At 38.6% G+C, this 20,605-nt stretch overlaps 1 protein-coding gene across 1 annotated transcript in view; it reads right to left on the bottom strand.

Annotated features, from left to right (window-relative positions):
- The window catches only part of LOC114647572 (uncharacterized), a 29,385-nt gene extending 14,184 nt beyond the window's left edge, over positions 1-15,201 (bottom strand). The window contains exon 1 of the mRNA XM_051924761.1: positions 14,856-15,201. Coding sequence (XP_051780721.1) covers positions 14,856-15,201 — 346 coding nt within the window. The remainder of the gene's footprint in view (positions 1-14,855) is intronic.
- Positions 15,202-20,605: the final 5,404 nt, after the last annotated feature.

The raw sequence follows: 20,605 nt of genomic DNA, 5'->3' as shown, positions 1-20,605 counted from the left end.
CAGATGTGCAACACCTTGTCACACTTCAGAAGTATTCAAAAACACATGGAGATCATAACCGTTATCCACCAACTTTAGAACAGTGTAGCTAAAACATAAACATCTAGCTCCCCTTTTTTTAAAAAGGTTTGAAATCTGTATATACAGTATATGTATATTTTAAGGCCTGATGAAACTTGTCAAACCACAAGGGCTGAAAGGAGAAATTTTGACCAGGAAGTGAAGGACGTTCTTTCAAGTAAATCCAAAGCTCATAGTCAAAAGAAAAAGATATTGATCTGATCTGATTGTCAATGCTTCATGCCTCAGTTCTCTGACAGGGCTGCACCTTTAACAGAGCTCAGTCAGAAGTGAGCCCTAAACACTGTGGTGTGGACACCCCAAACCGATACAGCATTTCTTAACGTAAAGAAGGCTCCAGTGTCAGCACCCATTTTAGTATTACCTAACATCTTCATTACCTAACATTTTCACGTTCAGGGCTTTCAAAAGCATTCCAATAATCCTAGAGAAGGTGCACTATTGTTAACACATTTTCCTCTTCCATTGAAAGTACTGATGGACATCAGTCAGAAGACATTTGATCTTGATTCCTCTCTAGTCTAAGAAACACTGCCCCTTCCGTGGTCCTTCTATATAACTGACACAGCCACAGGGAATATGTGGTCACTTTGAACCTGTATGGAGGTGGAGCCTTTACTCAAAAGTTATCAGAATTAATCAAGACTTTGTTTTATGATTGATGCTGTTGATTAAATGTTATTTACCAGGGTGGTAACCCCAACTTATCATGGTGTTCATTGTCATTTTTTGCACTACGTGTGTGTTTGGCTTTGTCACCCTTTGTGTTTGTATATATATACAGTAAATATAAAAACTCATGCAAATACTGTATAAATATAAATAGAGTGTGAGTAATTAAAATATGTAAAAAAAAAACTATAACAATTCTATCACTCATGGGATTCTGAGTGCAAGTGCTAATTAGAAAAGGAGAAGTGTGCAGTATGTGTGTCTTTTGAGACCCCGTAGACATATACTGTAACTGTTTGTTAATGCTCTTCAGAATGTCAGCTGAATAAATAAAACATAGAAGCCCAACTCATTATGTTCTAAGGAGGAGACTTCAAAAAAAAACAAAACATGGACTTCGAAATAAATTACTGCTATCCTGACAATAATGCATCGTGCATTAAAATACTAAGGAAAACTGGAATAATAATATTCATGTACATTTTCTCTGCTACTCTGATTTTAATTACAGTATTTGGAAACTTGTTTGTGATCATCACTGTCTCTCATTTCAAACAACTTCACACTCCTACTAATTTCTTAGTTCTTTCACTTGCGGTGGCAGACTTTCTAAATGGTTTTATTGTTATGCCTGGTGAGTTTACTTTAACAATGAACAACTGCTGGTATTTTGGAGCTGGATTTTGTCCTTATTATATAGCTTCCAGCTATTTACTGCCGTTTGTTTCTTCTTTACATTTTGTAAGCATATCAGTGGATCGCTACTTTGCTGTGTGTGATCCATTTTTTTACAACAGAAATGTTACCAACTTAAGGACAGGTATGTGTATAGCATTTATGTGGTTATTTGCATCTTTATATACTTATATGTTTATTTTTAAAAGTGGAGGACTACTTGTAACAGACATGTGTGTAGGTGGATGTTTTTTCTTGCATTATGCAAACTGGTGGATAATACATAACTTACTTACATATTTACTGCCCATGTTGGTAATAATATGTTTATATACAAAGATATTTATAGCAGCAAGAAGACATGCAAAGGCTATCAACTTTGTGATGAAAGAATCACAATTTCCAATTGAAAGAAAAAGTAAATTGTCTAAATCATCTGAAAGAAAAGCTGCAAGGACACTTGGAATAGTAGTCATAACCTTCATTATCCTCTGCTCGCCTTTTTTTGTGTTCTTTTTAGTTAGCTTGTTTTTCAGCATTAGCATCGTAAGCATGTTATCTGTACAAACAGTTCTGATTTTTTTAGTAGCAATCAATTGCTGTATAGATCCCATAATTTATGGTTTGTTCTATCCTTGGTTCAGAAAATCTTTAAAAATGATGGTGACATTAAAAATTTTCAAGTCATCATCATCAATGATTAACTTATTTTCTGGTTGAATTTTAAAATATAGTTTTTATTTGTCCATTTTTTGTTTTTTATATTAAGTACAACTTCGATATTTGGGCATTAAACATCTTTAAAAAACACAGGCAGAGGTTTATGTACAACTTGCCATGTGGGAAAGTTTTTTTGTAATGTTTTATGTGACCTTTTGATTTGTTCTTGGAATGTATTGGGAGGAATTGCTAAGTTGTTCAGTTTTTAATAGATTTTTAAATAAATAAGTCACAAAGTTCCTCACCCTGCCTGGGATGGGTTCCTGCCTTGCATCCTGTGTTGACTGGGATTGGCTCCAGCAGATCCCCATGACCCTATGTTCTGATTTAGCGGGTTAGAGAATGACTGACTGACTGACAAAATTATTTCAAATTCAGTCCAAATGAAAAAAAACCACTAAGGACTTGAATTTCCATTTTAAACCACATATGTTTATCTTATGTTTAAGAATATCTAGGAGCCTGTCTTTTTTCAAAGTAAGTCACAAAGCACTGTTTAAGAGGCAAGCACCTGTGAATACATGTTTGTGTCAGTTTCATTAATAAAGACATGACAGCTGGCATAATAAACTGACCTGCACACCATCATGCATAGTTTTCAAGTGATCCTATCTGCTGGCTCACTTATAAATCAAGATTTTCAATTAAAGTTTTTGCTTTTTTCATGTCATATAAAGGTACACACCAATTAATCTTCTCTTTCTATCATCTTCTTTGGAAACATCTATATTAAATTATCAGATACTTTTAAATCTGTTACTGTCCTTGTGTTCTCTGCATTTCATTTTTTCTAGGTAATTACACCACTCAACAAATAGTTCAGTCTCAAATTTAAGTAAAAAGGGATTTTTCTATGGAGTGAGACAATTCAAAAATTTCTTGTGATTTTTTTTTTATTTGAAAATATATATTATAATAAAGCACAACTCAGTTAAACAAATAAGACTAAAATATAGAATAAAATATACCCCAAAAACAATCCCCAAAAGAATAAAAATCAACAAAATTAATTCAGCATTTTGATGTGATTTGTCTGAATATTTAATAACAAAAGGCACTCTATATAAAATGTTACTAAAAGGTGACAATACAACAAAATTATGTCATTGAGGAAATGGTGGCACAGGATTTGGACAGGGACCAATATGTTTCTAAAAAAGGTATAAACACATCATCTCAGTGGTAATAACACTTGACATGCCAGTGCATGAAGAAAGACAGCGCCAGGGGGGTAGTCTGTTCTGTGCATGTACTGAAGATGTTGATGGAAAGGAGAAATTCTTCCGTGCTCCCATAGGATGGTAGATGTTGGACAAATTGGAAGATTCCAGGGATGTCTGACCCTGAACACAAAGGGACTGATTGAGCTTATTGAGCAACCCACCGTCCCAGGTAAAAGGCCATAATGCTCTCTTGCAGATGCACGCTAATTCTTACCCCCCAACACATTTGACGGCAGTAGTCCCCTGAGAACTTCCTCATCAAGACTTCAAAAATCTGAGCAATGTAGGAATAACATGTACTTAAAAAGTTGTGCTCAGTTACCCCTAAACAAAGGACACACTGTTTCTGGCCAACAAATAAAGAAGAGGCCAAGGTCAAGAGAGACAAGTGGGAGACTAGAGACAAGAAAAGGGGGACTTTGTGTTATTCGGGAAGTTGACAATAGTTTCATCCATGCTTTACTTCTTAATGCTTATTCATTTTAGTCTTTTTAAATTAAAGAAAAAAGTATTATGACCAACTGTACTGTTTAAAGAATTCTTTTTTATGCTTGAAATTCTTTCTCTTTTTTCTCAGTTATTCTCAAAACATTTTCTTCTGTTAGCTGCTACCAGTGAGATCAGCTCTAATAAAAAGTGTCTATTATTGGATTTTTTTAATCGTTTAAATTTTATTTATTTATTTATTTATTTTTGTGGCAGCAGCTGAATACACACAAACACACATCAGCAACCAAAGCCTTAATACTACCAGTGGTCAATCAATTGACAAATTTTAATGATTGGAGAAAACAAAAATCAAAGTCAATCGGTTGCTCAAATCAGAAACCAGAAGTTTTACCCTAAATACACTTTTCATTTTTTCATGTGTTAAAGCCTTTCCTTTAGGTACACATCTGACATAAGTTATTGCAACATCTCATAATACTCCAGAAATATTCAGAAATAACTGGAAATTATAATGGTTATCTATCCACTTTAGAACAATGTGATTAAGACATATATCCACTGATCTGTTTTATAAAAAAGGTTGTAAATATTTATATGTATTATAAGGCCTGATGAAATGTCTTTAGCATGTAAGGGAAAACTTTTCTCTAGTGCTTGAATCTGTGCCTTCCAGTTAAACTGTTGTGTATTGTAATTTTACCCATTGTCTCAAGTACTGCTACCAGTATATGTTGTTATTATGTGTTATATTACATAATTAAAAGAGGATTTAACCTTGCAAACATCTGATTCATTGTTAATTGTAGAATCAGCAAGAACTGACATGTGTATCCTATTTTTGTTTTTCACATACTGGGAAATGGCCTACAGCCATGTTTACTAAAACAGGTTGGATAATGGTAAACTGGTGACAGGAGCACAGAACAGTGGTGTGATTCTGGAGTTTTTTGTTTTTTCTGTCCTCCCTGGCCATCGGACCTTACTTTTATTCTAGGTTAATTATTATTCTCTTAGTTTAATGCTTATTTTGTCTTTTTTTCTCTTTCTTCATCACGTAAAACACTTTGAGCTACATTATTTGTATGAAAATCCATCCATCCATCCATTTTCCAACCCGCTGAATCCGAACACAGGGTCACGGGGGTCTGCTGGAGCCAATCCCAGCCAACACAGGGCACAAGGCAGGGAACCAATCCCGGGCAGGGTGCCAACCCACCGTTGTATGAAAATGTGCTATATAAATAAATGTTGCTGTTGTTGTTGTTGATTAAACTGAAGAGGTTTTGATTCCATGTTAATAAAGACCTCCTATTCTGTTATTCGTTATTATGGCTTATTTATCTCCCACAAATGCGATCGGCACAACAACATTAATTTACATAGCACATTTTCCTACAACAGTGTAGTTCAAAGAGCTTTACAAGGTGACAAAGAGAAAGTTACAAGAAAAGAAGAACAATTAAGATTAGGCAGTAATATTAAAAAATTAAGTAACAATGAAAAAAGGTAAAGTCAGATGGCCAGGAGGAGAGAAAAAAAAACACAAAGTAAGAAAAAAAAGTTAGGCTGCAGAAAAAAACAAATCTGCAGTATTTCCAAGTCATCTTTAACATCCTTTACTTGCATGTACAAAGTCACTTTTATGAAAAGTTTGCTAATTCATGATTATATGTAGACATAAAGATGCTCCTAAACAATTAATACACAGGATTTATGTGTACTGTGAAGCGAGGATTTGATCATAACCACCTGTGTTGATTGATGAATCCCAACCAATAGTAAATGGTGGGCATGTTGAAATTATTACTCAAATTATCATAAATATGAACCCATCAATGGATATTTCACTGTTAAAATGAGCATATCACTGATATGAATGTAAAGTCCTAAAGAAAGAAAGAAAGAAAGAAAGAAAGAAAGAAAGAAAGAAAGAAAGAAAGAAAGAAAACTTTTCATATACTTGATGGATTATTTTAGGAGAGAAAAGCACAAAAAAATATATTTTTAGCATCAGTTCTGGAATGAGGAAACAAAGGTGTGTTAATACATTCAGCACCCAGACACTAGACACATTGGAAATCAAATGTTGTGGTATGACAACCAGAAAAATTATTAACTGATGTGTATATTTATTCACTGTCAAGATGAAATTGGTGAGACAGACAGCACGTCCTCATTCCAAATGGTGAACACTATTTCACTCATGGTAGAATCTGGCCATATAGCTGGGCAAAGATTTGCAGTCCTTGAGAATCCTGGAAAGTTCAGGTTTCAGACGACAGAGTTACCAATAACATGTATGTCTTGATGGTTAGCAAAGATATTAAGAGAGTTGTGGGGATAAAGTTGGGAAAGTGCAAGTAAACTGAAGGTGTTCTCTGTTATTGGCACTAATGGGGGTGTTCTGTTCCATGGCAGAGCAGGTGTAAAACAAATAACACTTGGCTTATGACAGGGTGTCTATGACTCAGAAAAGTTAAAAATGTTAAACCTGCAAAGCAGAAGGTATCTGAGACTGACCAGGAAATGTATCTATAAAAACAGACAAGGGATCAAAACAGAAAAAATCAAAGAAAGCCAGTATTACAAGCCAAAACGAAGGGATAACTCAGAGTTAAAAAGCACTAGTAAAGGTCAGTACACAAACAAATTTGAAGATTTTTTTGAAACATGATTCAAAAACAGTTTTATCTTCTGTTTGGATAGAGAAAGATTGCCCAGGAAGATTGTTTATGCCATCATTGTAAAATCAGGGTCATGAACTTCAAGAATACACTCATGTCAACCAGTGATATTTCATTTCTGGAATTAATTGTAGTATTAGTTTTTATTTTATTTTATAAAATAAATTTTTACTTTTATTTCGTTCTAGGTTTTAGTGGAGTCAACAATTTTTATTTTTATTTAAAATTTTAGTTTTTATTTTATTTAGTTCTGGCTAGTTGTTTACATAATATTACTACAATTTTACTTTCTTTTTCTGTTGCAAGACCACAAATGCTGGCCTACACATATTTCAATGGCAGTTATGTTTCAGTTCAACAAAATACACTCACAGTTCATAATGCCGTTAAATATAGCTGGACTATTAATGATCAAACAGATTAAGTGGCCTAATGAGTACAGTAAGCAAGATCAAATGTTTCTACCTGAGAAACCAGTCTGTGCAAGCACAATGCTGTTAAGCTTTAAACAAGCATGCATTTCGAGAGATTTGTTCATGTTGCAACGACATTCATTGCGCAGATAGCCACACAGTGAAACTATTCGCTTGACGAACGCCTGTAATGCAGGTGCACAGACAAGGTCCTCAGCCACTGCACCAGCAGATTGTACCTTGACAATTTCTGCTGCCAGTACATGCTGTGAGGTTCATGGCTGGTGAGGCACTGACTCCTTCAGAGTCAGATTTACAAATAAGAGTAAAGAGTAGCTTATTCACTATTCAGTTGGCAGCATGCACGTTGACTACTGGTTATGTTTCATATTTCATCAGCATTTTTTACACACATACATAGGTAAGGTGCATATTTGGCTAAGAAAGAATGTTACATTTATAGTGGCGAGAGAGAGCGCATTTGCTCTGCACCCTCCATGTGTTCTAAATTTGCCATTGCAATTTCACAATTTATATTCATACAATACAAATGAAAGAATAGAGTAGTGTACAAAAAACAGATTTCAATTTTGACCTTAATTGAAATATTTACTTGTTTTTAAAAGCTTTTAATTCTGATGCTTTAATCAATTTTAATTCAGACTGTTCACCAAAAGGATGACAAGAAAAATAAAAGAATATTTTATTTAAGGTCAAACTTTAGTTTTTAAATATGGGCAGTTATTCCATCTTGGCAGTCTGTCAGAACAAAAAATAACAATAAATGGATTGCACTTGTTTTGCTGATATTGCAAACTTATTGGCACCTCCGCCTAGAAGAACAGCAGCAACGAGCACCTGTTGGGTGGTACACATCCACCTGATTCAGTGCGACATGGTACCGTCTACCTCACATTGTGCCTTTTCACTGCAGTTTTATATCTGATCAGCAAGACTAAATATGGCACATTTATTAAAGTTACTAGCCAGACTGTGGAAAGTCAGGGTGTATAATAAACGTGTCTGCAAATATTATATTGGCAACATATAGTGAGACAGCAATAGACACACTCCAATTTTATGCATCAACCCAGTGTGTGGGGTAGAGTGCAGTCTGAGGCTTGGTTCATCTCATTGCTGCCACACCTCACATTTCTCCCCTATATTTGATCAGGAAATGTGCAAATCCAGCGATTTTGACTATATAAATGATCATAATTATTGGAATCATACAGAAAACAAATTTATAGCACAGACCAGTGGACAAATTTATTTTATGTTATCATTATTATTTGTTTTACTTTTCATGATCACAGATGAGACTGTATGTCCCTGTATGAAGTGCAGTCATGGTGCCAGAGAAGTGCTGGACTTCCACTAAGTACTAATCCAGCTGGTCCTGTACTAAAACTCAGAGTCTCTCTTCTTCTTCTCACACACTACATTTGCTTTCATTATCATCTGCGCCATAATTAAAGTATTTCCACACATTACTTTGTTGCTTTCTATGGTCCTTTACAGAAGTTGCGCCACATGACTATAGTAAGCCCAAGTTACAAGATCACTGCATAGTAAACCGTGCAACGTAACAGAAGATACAGGGTGACCTACAAACAACCCCTGTGCACCACTGAACCTGATTGAATGAAAATGCTATTGCTGGTTTTTTTTTGTTTTTACTCAATTTTTGTTCTCATTTTAGTTCATTCACATATCACCAATTTTTATTTTTATTTAGTTTTAGTTTCTCTGCTGGCCTTAATTTCAGTTCTAGTTATTGTTAAATGAAAAACAATATTTTTAGTTCCTAGTTCTCGTTTTTGTTTTGAAAATATCACTGATGTCAACTGCACATGCCCAAACAACGTGTGTGCAAAGTGACCGCGAATAGTGGCAATATTAATGGACAAAACTTTGCTCCAAAAGTCATTGAAAAAGTATGGGCATATGTGTGCCCTAGAAACCCAAACATCCTTAAATACTCCAAATCTGAACTCACTCTTTTAAGCTCACTTCTCAGCCTGGCTGTAATTCTACTCCATATAGCAATGTCATTTTGCTAACATTGGCCATAAGAAAGGCTTCAGCAATCCCTTTCACTTTGAAGGGTAATCTGGTGATGGACTGGAAACACAGAATTTCGTCCGTAAAGGAGTTGGATGAGGGGTGCCATTAGTTCAAACTTTGCTAAGGAAAGCAAGTATATGAGTAAAAGTGAGACCATAAATAAAATCCATGCATTCACCTTGCGTGTAAGCTAACTGATCCCAAGCCCAGCAAGTGTAAATTTGCTAGTAAATGAGACCAAGCTGTGTGATCAAGGTGAAGAAAAGGAAGACATCTTGAACAAAAAAACAAAAGACAGTATGAACTTCCTTTACATGTGTTGGATAAAGTCGACCTGGAAGAAACAAACCATAGCCTGCACTGAGCCTTAAGTACATCTACTTTTATTCCAAGAACTGTTAATTGCACCTTAATGGGATAAAGCCAGATAAAGTATTACAGTGTTGGTAACTGAAAAGTAATAACCTTCGTGAAGGATAAGTCTTTGGCTGTTATTAATTTTCTTTCTAAATCCATTAGGAAAGTTGAGAGCAGCATCTCACACACACACACATTCTTTGTGGTGGTAACTCAGTGTAGGTTAGCTGTAAGCAAATGAAAGTCTCAGTGCAGGCAACAGAATCTTAATAACTAGCTAAAGAACATATCTGTCTTTACTACATTAATTTTAAGACCAGAATTCATAAGTTATGTGCCTTGTTCTATAGGAGAGAAAAAGTTCAGCTAAGCTATTGTACTTTTATGTTTTTATGTTTTGGGCTGTTTATTATCATCATTCATCTGTATACATATTTATCTATCAACATATACAAATATATATTTGCATATATTCCTTATGTTATTAATTGTATTATTTGGTTTATTGCATTATTTGGGTTATTTGTTGAAAATACATTGATCACCACATTTGAAACACAACAGAGAAAGTGAACCCAACAAACCTCCATCCTACCCACAATGCCAATCAGACTCTCAGCCCACAATTACCAATTGAAATGGCACCTGTATCAGACAGTTTGAAGTTTGGCATTATTTTGTATATGTAAAGACTGGGTGCTAATGTTTACAATTATTTTTTGATGTTATTTATTAACTTGTTACTCTATTTATTTCATTTTTTACTTGTATTTACATACTTAAGATGCCATTTTTGAAATGTTAGGGCATAAACCCACCATGTTGTTTATGGTTCCTACGCTTGTTTCTAGTCATGTAAGTGTGGTATATGAAAACACGTGCATGAAACTGATGATTGCACCATTTTATCATTACTTAAGGTGTCAGCATGTATTGCCATGCATCAAGTCTTTGGATTTGCTACATTAAAATATGTGAAGAGCTATTGGTTATAAAGCAAAAAGGCAAAAAATAGGCTTAAGAACTTTTACTTTGTTAAATACTGACTTGGATTTTTTTGTTCACTTACATAACTTATTTAAATATATTTTCATTTATACTAACTAGGGGGCTTTGCCTCCTTGCTTGCTTCGCTCGCCAACCCCCGTGTTTGGTTGTCCAGATACACACTTTTAAGATTTTTTTTTTCTTTGAATTGTTGCTGTTTCTTTAGTTTTACTTTTATTTCAGAAACTTCTGTAAAAACAATATTTGTAATCTTGCAAGTCCCAATATGCTGAATCTTTTTAATGAGGTCAGGACAGGTTTCTCTGTTTGGAATTTCAGCACAGACAAAACGATCTATATCATCAGCAGTTAATAATTTTTTTTTACAAAGTAAAAAAGTAAGTAGAGTTCTGCATTGGACTCCTGTCTGTAAAGTCGTGCTGTTTTCCTCTCATAGTTCCAAAGGTACATGGGATTACCAAGGTGATACCCCAGCTTTTGTCTAGGTTTTTGTACAAGGGCTAGACAGAACGTTTTTGACTCCTGGGGTAAATGTAGCTTTTTAAATAAGCAGACAGATAAATATATATACACTAACAAAGTAACCAATAAATACATGTGCGGTAAACTACGTTTTTGAAATTCTCAAGATTCTTTGTTTGTCACATGCATAGTTATACAGGACAACACGCAGTGAAATGCATCCTGATCCGCTTATCAAAAACTGTGTAAAGTTAGAAGAATATCAGTTAGATTAACAAAAAGTCATAGATTGAAAGATAACAGTATAGTAGAACATAATAAATAAGTAAAATTATGTGAATAAAGTAGAATTAAGTGTTAAGGTGCAATAGTGTAGAAATTATTGTGCAAAACCAAAGTTAGACTGGTGCATAGTTAAATGAGGCAGTTTGTTTGTTTGCGCTACTGCGATCTTTACTTTCTTTTTTTATATTTTCTAATTTTCTTACTTTCATATACTTTAATTTTCTCCACATGTGTATAGCACCATTTTTTTTGTTTTTTTTTTGAGCCTTCCTATTTTCTCTGGTTTCATAGTCTCTAACCTGCTCTGCATGTGTTTAGCGCCAACGTTTGTAAACGTCTTTATGAAGTTCTACTTTGTCATTTTACTCATTGCCTTTTAATTCTGAGCCGTACAGTACAATACATAAAACAAAATAAATCCTCAATACAGTATAAAAATAAAAATTCTAGAAGTACAGAGTAGAATTTCACATTAGATGATATCACATAATACGATTTGGATTTGTTTTAAGTCCTGGAGACCTCATTCATCAAGCTGCCTCCCCCATTTTGCCATTCCACATCTGAAATAGCGCTAATCCGATGATAGGACCCCTCATTTCCACGCCCCCATTCATCAGGGATGACTTTACCTTAGGTAGGCAATCTACAATTTAAAGAGATTGTTATTTTCTTGTGAATTGTTACATATGCATTATTTTCACTTTTACTTTAAAAACTTTTGTAAAAACAATACTTGTCCTTTATTTTCGGCCACATGCCTGGTTACATCTCTTTCTTCCCAGATGTATAATACTGCTCGTGTTGCGAAAGGTTTGCAGCTGAACATACGCTAAGGATATGCCTTTGGATCATTTGCTATCTTTTTGCTGCTTGCTAGTTGCCTCTTCTGCCTGTCGCATGTCGTTGTTTTAAGAGCTGGGAACACATGATGCTTGCCTGCCAAAAGCAATCCAACAACTGCTAGCTTAGAGGTCTGTTGACTTATTTTAAATGTCGCGTGACATTGTAAAAGCAATACCTGTCTTTTATTTCTGGCCTCAGGCGTGGCTGAATTCTTTCTTGCAGGATGTATAACGCTGCTCGCGTTGAGAAGGAGGGGCAGCTGTTGTCGCATTGCCCTTCGATCATTTTAAAGCCTGTACAGCCACTGTCCTTTTTGCTACGGCCCTGGGACAATCTCTTGGCACCAAGTCTCATGTTTACGGTCCCCGCAAGACACACTGTGGCAAGTCTCCTTGGTGTCGCGGGTCTTTAAAATGTCTTTCGAGATTATCACGTATCGTAGCCTTGCATTTGCTTTCCATTCCAGGATTTTCTTTTATATATAGAGAGATCAGCACACAAATAAATGGTGTGTTCTTATGATCAGTTCTTATGTCCACACACTCTAACCTCTAAATTAAATGGGCTGGTGCAAATGATGTCAACTTGACTTAGTTAAACTAGCAGGCACAGGTTAAAGCACTAGAGAGTTTTTTTCTCATAGGTTTGACAAGTTTACTCAGGCTGTAAATATGCAGGGGTGGGCAAAAATAGGTTTACAGTTATTCATATGAAAAAAGATATGCAGGTTATAATTATTTTGATAGCATTATTAACACTATAGATTTATCAACTTTACAGGGATGGGCAAAAGTAGGTTTATAGTTATTCATATGGAAAAAGACATACTGTACAGGTTTATGATTATTCCAACTGCTTTATTAATACAATAGATTTATTAACTTTGTTAACTCAAAAGAATCTCGAAAGTGCTCAAATTGTTGGTATTCTTTGTTTACACATTCTTGTAGTCTACTTGCTACACGTAAGCACAGAGTTGTACTGTCATCAATTTCTTGACATGCTTCTCTTATGTAGTAAAGCATATCATCCACAGTATGTGGTTATCTTGAAAAGACATTATCTTTGACAACACCCGAAAAGAAGAAGTCCATTGGAGTGAGGTCTGGTGATTGTGCTGGCCATTCCACTGGCCCTCGTTGACCTATCCACCTGCTGGATAATTGTTCCACAAGAAACGTATGCACTTTCAAAGCATAATGTGGAGGAGCTCCATCATGTTGAAAGAGGAAGTCTTCATTATCATACTGTCTCTGTAATTGTGGTGAAACAGTGTCTCTCAACATGTTAAGATACAGGCCATGTGTAAGAGTTGTATGGAAAAAACAGGTCCAGGTACTCCTTGACATGAAAGACCCACGCAAACTGTAACCCCCAGCTGATTCAGCTGTTCTCCTATCGCTACATGGGGATTTTCTGCGCAATATTAGACCAGTTGTAGTGATTTACAGCACATGAAAGTTTAAAGTGAGCTTTGTCAGATCATGTCCTTCTTCGTTCATAACCACTTTGCAAAATTGTAAATGGCGATCTGGATCATCCTCTAATAACCCATGAATCAATCTTGGCCAATACATTTTCAAACATGAACATCGCATTAGACGACTCAAAGATCTACAGGAAATGCCCAAATCAAATGAAGCTCTTTTTTATTTTCTGGGGCATTCTGTAAATGTCAGAATCACTAAGAAGTCATTTTCCTGATTGTTAACACTCATCGATCAACCACATTTTGGAGCATTACAGATGGATCCAGTTTCATTGAATTTTCCGCATATTCTGTAAACTGTTTGTGTACATGGTGGAAGTGTATCAAATTGTTCTGCCCATTTCTGTTGTAACTTTGTGGCATTCTCTGTCTTCCAGTATTGTTTAGATATCCACTTTCGTTGGTTGTTAATTAAATTATTAGTTAATATCACCTCAAAGAACCAGGCAGGAGGAAGCTTGTCATCTGTTCTTCTTTCTGTTTACAACAATGGAGATCCCTGCAACTACCAGATTAGCAGAAGGCATACTCACTGAACAAAAGGTGCATCCCTTATTTATACATTTGGCTTACATAACTGACTTGCATTCAAGGCACCTTGCTCACACAACGTAAGTTTTCACTGATTGGTTAAACCACAAATTTTGCTTAGTGCAGTCCAGGATCCTTGCTTACACAGAATAAGGCTTCACTGATTGGTTAAAACCTCAAAATCACGTGCTGTTCTCTTTATCTCCTTTATTATAATTGTTTAAAGTTCATTCCCCATACATGGTTTTCGGACCTTCGCCATTTCCTGTTTGTATGACGTCTAACATGTTTAACTGTTTAGGCTGAAAACACCTCATGAGGACACGTGCACCTCCGACCTTCCCTTGTCAGGTCTGTTCTCCTAACCTTGAGGCTAGCCCCAACCTGAGCCTTGAACCCAGCCCGGCCCAGGGAACTGAAGACCCCCCCAGGGTCCCCCAATCAGCCCTCACCCAGGGAAAAACTGAGAGGCCTGGGCAAATCTCCTAGCTTAAAATTTTCCCTCCCTCACCCTCATTCCACTGGTTCCTCCAAGGGAGTCATCGAGGGCCTTGGTGGCAGACCTTTGCCTTCATCCTGCCCTGGTAAGTCTGAAGGGTGCCCGGATAGCCTTCATGGAAGTCTGTTCTGAGTCAATATGTTCCTGCCAATTACTAGCTCTGCTGCTGGGTTATGTACAAAAAGCGGGCAAGGGGTCATGAAAATTCAAACCAGGCAAGTGGACATATAAAAAACAAGCAGAGGATCATGTAAATTCAAACCAGGCAAGGGGACATGTAATAAATGAGCAGGAGGTCATGTAAAATAACTACATGACCCTCTGTCTAAATGTTTTTCCACTTGTTCCCCTAAGGGAGGGCTGGACGGCCCTGGTGATAGGACTTCAGCTCACCTTGTTCTGCTAAGTCTGAAGAGCGTCCCGGTACTCTTCTTGGAAGTTTGGTCGCAGCCGATATGTTTCTGTATATTACTAGTTTGGCTGCCATCAGGCGTCCTGGGAGGCCAAGCGGAAGTCCTAAGGGGCCACTGATTGTTTTTGGGGATTCTGCTGTGCCTACAGTAGAACCAGGGATCCTGGACAAAATCCGTCTTGGCCTGGTACCCCTCCTGAAAGCACTTGGGGGTGAGGGGGACTTAGAAAAATTTTCTGTGCTTTCCTTGGGTGGTTGCTGAGGGGCCAAGGCCGGGTCAGCCATGCCTGGGGGACAACCAGGGAGCCCGGACAATCTCTGCCTCATCCCGGCACCCCTTCCGAAGGTGCTGTGGGATGACCCTCTCCCCTTCGAGGTCATCCACAGAGACCTGGAGGGAACGAAACCCGTCCCTTGGAGGCCGTCTGGTGCCCCATCGTCAGTTGGAAAATCCTGCTGTCAGCTGGTGGCCATCAAGAGGTGCTGGCCAGATGATCCCTGGCCCTTCGTGAAAGCCTACCTTCCAGAGAGGGACCACAGATGGCTGCCCACAGGGTGATCTGTCTCCTCTAACACGGTCCGGATGGGATCCCGACACCCACCTCACGGCTGTGGTCCAAGCTGATATCCTCCTGGATATTTTCTGTGACAAGCTTTTTAAAACCTCAAAAAATCCCAAATGAAGTCCCAAATGAATGGGAATTCCCATAGATGGAAGATCCCAGGTCGTCCCTGGGCACATCTCCCAATGTATATCTGGTGTCCCACTCATACCAAAATATGGATGGCCAGAGGAAGGTCTTAGTTTCAACATGGGGAGACTTAACATTTTTTTCGATTCCCTCATTTCCTGGACCTCTCTTACTGCCCAAGTCTTCTCTCTTCCCATGAGGGGTGGCAAAGTCGTAGGGCAGGCGGGGATCTTCCAGTGGGGAGACCATAACCAACCTGCAGAAGAGATCAATGGGAACACAGAGTCCAATGAGGGAGGGCCTTGGGTGGACCACTTTGGCCGGTGCTTCAGGCCCTTTTGTTCCTCCCACCCTTTGGACGTCATACGTGGACCTCTAGCCTACTGTCCTCTGCCTGGCCTGAGAAGGGGGCCAGAACCAGGGGGGCATCTCTACCAACTGTGAACGTCGGCTCCCCACCCAACCTGTCTTGAAACACGAAAACATGGACCAAGTAGTCTAACACGTGCGCAAGTTGAGTGGTCCCCCCCCCCCCCCCAAGTATAGGGTTTTGTTCGAAACCCTGTGGTGTAATGAAAGTGAAGGGTGTTTCACCACTAGACCATCTCATTGCCCCGCCAGGGAGGTGGAACCAGAGTGTACATGATAGGACCCAAAAGATGGAATGTCCGGTGGAGAGGGTGTAAGTCTCGCACTGGGCCGTACCCATACCCTCAGTAGGTCTCCAAGGTGAACAGCCTCTGGGCATGTTAGAACAATGTAGGTAAAGGAAGTCGGCAAGCCAAGTCCGTAACTTCGGAAAAAGGATTGGCTCTAAGGGCTAGGTCGGTCAGGCCGTGGTACAAAGTGGGGCCAGGTACGAGCCGCGACTGGATGATGCAGCTAGTATAGAACTGGTGCAGACCAGGGGAATCTGACAGTTTTATTACACCAAAGCATTGCAAAAGCTGGAGAGTGATGTTGACTCAATGTGATTTCTGCCCAGTGCTCTGAATGTCAAAGTGAAGAAATTCAATGAAGTGCAGGTAAACGGTGGGAGTAGCTATGACTCTCATCTGAAAGATATAGTAATAAGGCCTCACTTATTGTAGGGCACATCTTAGGCATAATTTATCTTTCTTGCTAAGCCTCCCGAGCCTCCCTGGCTATGGTCCTATGGGACAGATCTTGTAATAATTACATCCCCCAAGCCATACCAAGCCATCATTTGCTGTCTTGCCCATAAGGGGTGCATACTATGCATCACTTAAATGACAAATTAAACAAAGCGAATGGGCAAGAAGACCAAATTGAGGGTTATGGTTGACAAGCAATGTTAAACTTAAAATAGGCCTGGCAATGGGCTCTTAACTAGCCAAATGCCTCGTCATCTAATTAGTGACAAGCATGAATTGATTAACGAGATTCCCTCTCTCGCTACCTACTATCTAGTGAAACCACAGCGAAGGGAATGGACAGAATCAGTGGGGAAAGAAGACCCTGTTGAGCCTGACTCTAGTCTGGCCACCAGTGAAATGCCACTACTTTCTTCCTATCATTGTGAAGCATAATTCATCACGCATTGGATTGTTCACCTACTAATAGGGAACGTGAGCTAGTTTTACCCTACTGATGATGGTGTTGTCACAGTACCAATTCTGCTAAGTGCAAGAAGAACTGCAGGTTTAGATATTTGGTGTATGTCCTTGGCTGAGGAGCCAATAGTGCAAAGCTACCATCTGAAGGATTATGACTGAACACCTCTAAGTCAGAATCCTTCCTGATGATACCCCAGCACCATGGAGCCTCAGTAGGCCAGGGAGAGGTGGAGGCCAGCCTTTCTCCTGCCATTGGTTTGGACTGGCATGGAGGGCCATTCGAGACGGGGCCGGGGAGCGGTCCAGATGAGCAGTCACTTCCTTTCCCTCTTCTGCAACACACGTTCATGGGTAACCCAGTGCTAAATCATTTGTACATGACTTGATTCTGGGACGAGGTGTCATATGTAGAAGGGCAGCTCTCTCGCTGCAACCTATTGAAAGTCAGCCTTTGAGCCAAGCTTTTGTTCCCCTTCCCCTTCCACCTCTCTAACCCCCATGCCTGTCCAGGCTCCCTAACTCCAAAAATCCTCCACTCTCTGTCTCTGTCTTCTCTCAGGTGCCCAGAAGACGGCCAGGAACTTTGCGCATGCGTCCGTCCTCAGTGGGTACATGAACAGATGTCCAATAGCCATCGGCCCAGGGTTGTGAGGTCCCCAAATGCCAATGGGTGTGAGGGTATAATTGGAGCAACTGGTCTTAGTAGTGAAAAAGACAGAGGGTCATCCAAAAAAAATAAGAGTCATAGGATGGGTACATGAAAAGATGTCCATTCGCCACTGGCCCGGGGCTGTGAGAACTCTAAGCTGTGATTTAAAGGGGGGGGGGGGGTGTTTAACACTAGAATTACCAGAGCCTACGAAAAAACTCGTAAATCCGTCCCACCTTAAATCGCTTCTTAAATCTGTTTGCAGCTCTCCGCCAGCGTCTTTTGTCATCTAAATGTACTGATAAACACAAGCTGCAAGCAGCCTCCTATTCCATCCCCCCACCGACTTAGAACATGCACAAACTTCTCCCAGCTCATGCCTTGATTGATTATCTGGGAGTGAAGTGGAGTTTTACAGTGGAAATAATAGATCGTTATTTGGAACACACGCATTCGTTCCAACATACATTCACAAAGATCTGACACTGTTCGTTTTCAAATAATATTGCATTAGTGCGATGATGTTTTCACATATATTATCTTTCTTTCAGGTGTGTAATAGAAACCACAGCATAGAGAGAAGTGATTACATTGTAACAGGTACACACGTTGCAAATGTAAGAAAGACGATCCTTGCGTGTGTGTGAACTGTTAATATTTTAATCTGATGATTGCATATAGTGCTGTCTTATTCAGTGCGCTTATTCAATGCGCGCAAGAACATGCAGGTGGCCAGTTGCTGTGTGCTACAAAATGTTGGCGGTGATCAACGCACATTTTAAAAAAAGAAAGAGACAAATATATGTAACGTTTTGAAGAAATCATTTTATGACGCGAATAGTACCAATCAGAAAACACCGTCGAAGTAATGCAATATCATTTGAAAATGAACAGCATCAGATTGGGTGTGATTTATACTGCCGCTGTTACTTAGAGTCAGATCAGAAGCTGAATTAGCTGAATAAGCTCCTGTTCTGACTCTAAGTAAAAAAGCATGAATTAATCAACACAAATAACCGCGATCGACATTTTAAACTTAATGATTTACAGTGCATACCAATTTATAAATTTTATGTCCGTTTGAGGTTACAAAGAAAAAAAAATACTTCCTGCTCAGTGGGGAATCGAACTCAGGTCTCTAAGGAACAGGAGGGCTGCTGTGCTCTCAGTCATCAAATCTTAGCGTTACACCACGGAAGGTGTTGTAATATCTCTGAACCTTTTGTGAAAGTGTTTATTTGATATTTGGACGTCAGGCTTCACAAATTCTATAGTTTATGCCTACATTTTGTAACATTTATTACTAAAATATGAAAGTTACTGTTTTAACAATGTGTTTACACAGATTACTGTAAAAACGGAACATGCATGAAATGCGTGTGTTCCAAATAACAATCTATTATTTCCACTCTAAAACTCTAGCAGTTCAGTCACTCCCAGATAATCAAACAAGGCATGAGCTGGGAAAACTTAGTGAACGTTCTGCGACGGTGGGGGATGGAATAGCCAGCTGCTTGCTGGCTCATCTTAATCAGCACATTTAGAAGATAAAAGAGAGGTGAGAAAGCTTTTAAGGTGGGCCGGATCTACAAGTTTTTTCGTACACTCTGGTAATTCTAGTGTTAATAGTGAAAAAGACAGAGGGTCATATAACTTAAAAGAGACAGGAGTGGTATGGGGCCTGATGGAGTAGTAGAGGTCATGTAGCCAGGGCGGGCAAAGGGTCATGCCAGCTGGGAGGCAGAGGGTCATGTAGCCAGCACGACTAGAGGGTCATGTAGTTTGCAACAGAGGCTGGAAAAATTTCTAGGTGCCCTCAGTTAGTAATTTGCAACGCTAGTGTTTAAATCTGGCAGTGTCATGCGGACAGTGTATTCGCCCAAAAAGAAGAATTCTGCCTGCATTCTCATTACCATGCACCATAACGCAGAGAATAGGCAAGATCAAAATAAAAAACATGTTCAAATGTTAGAACTGATGTTCTAATGGCATAGCATTTTCAAATAGTGATATTTTCATGTATGAATGTTTGTATGTGTGCGACATACATCGTCATCATGGCACTGCCATATCTAAACAGCAGTGTGGCGAATTGTTCGTGTACTAAAGTGACTATAGCTGCAGGTGGAAGTCTCATTATACTTTATGGTGCCAAGCAGAGTTGCACTGCGGTGCAGGAGTCTATTAGCCAGTGAAAGCGTTGTGAAGAAGCTGTCTGTTGTTACAGTCCCGCCTTTGTCCAGTCTGATAGCAGTCACGGGACATTGTATCTTTGATTCCCAGTACAACAAAAAGTTTTGAGCAGGCATCAGCCACAGAGCTGCTCTGGTGAAAAGAATGGAGATAAATGCCATCAACTCAGAGAGGAAGAGGCAATTTCGTTGTACCACGTGAATTTCACCAAGAGAATAAAAATGAATAATTAAAAAACAAGCACTTTTACAAGTAGCCAAAACACAGAGCACCCGGTCTTGAACCTGGTACCTTTGAGTTATAAAGCAGCAGTTTTTACCTCTGCACCATTTAAGACTACATATCAGCTTCCTGTCAATTAACATTTGAGCTTGGGTTTTTAACTCATTGACAGCAACATGTAAATTGAATGCTTTTTTTTTTTTCTTTGGTTATATTCTTGAATAAAAGCGCACGTGTTTGTTTGATATTTGGACTAAAGTCTTCACACATTATACACTTCACATCATTATTAGTATAACGTGGAAAAATGTTTCTGCTTTAGGTCTTGCCTCGTATTTTCTTTCATCCTAAACTGTCCCTGATCTTTGTAGACACAGAACACACATGAAATGCATGTA

Source organism: Erpetoichthys calabaricus, chromosome 3 (assembly GCF_900747795.2).
Source record: "Erpetoichthys calabaricus chromosome 3, fErpCal1.3, whole genome shotgun sequence".
Taxonomy (NCBI): domain Eukaryota; kingdom Metazoa; phylum Chordata; class Cladistia; order Polypteriformes; family Polypteridae; genus Erpetoichthys; species Erpetoichthys calabaricus.
This window is presented reverse-complemented; position numbering and strand designations above follow the sequence as displayed.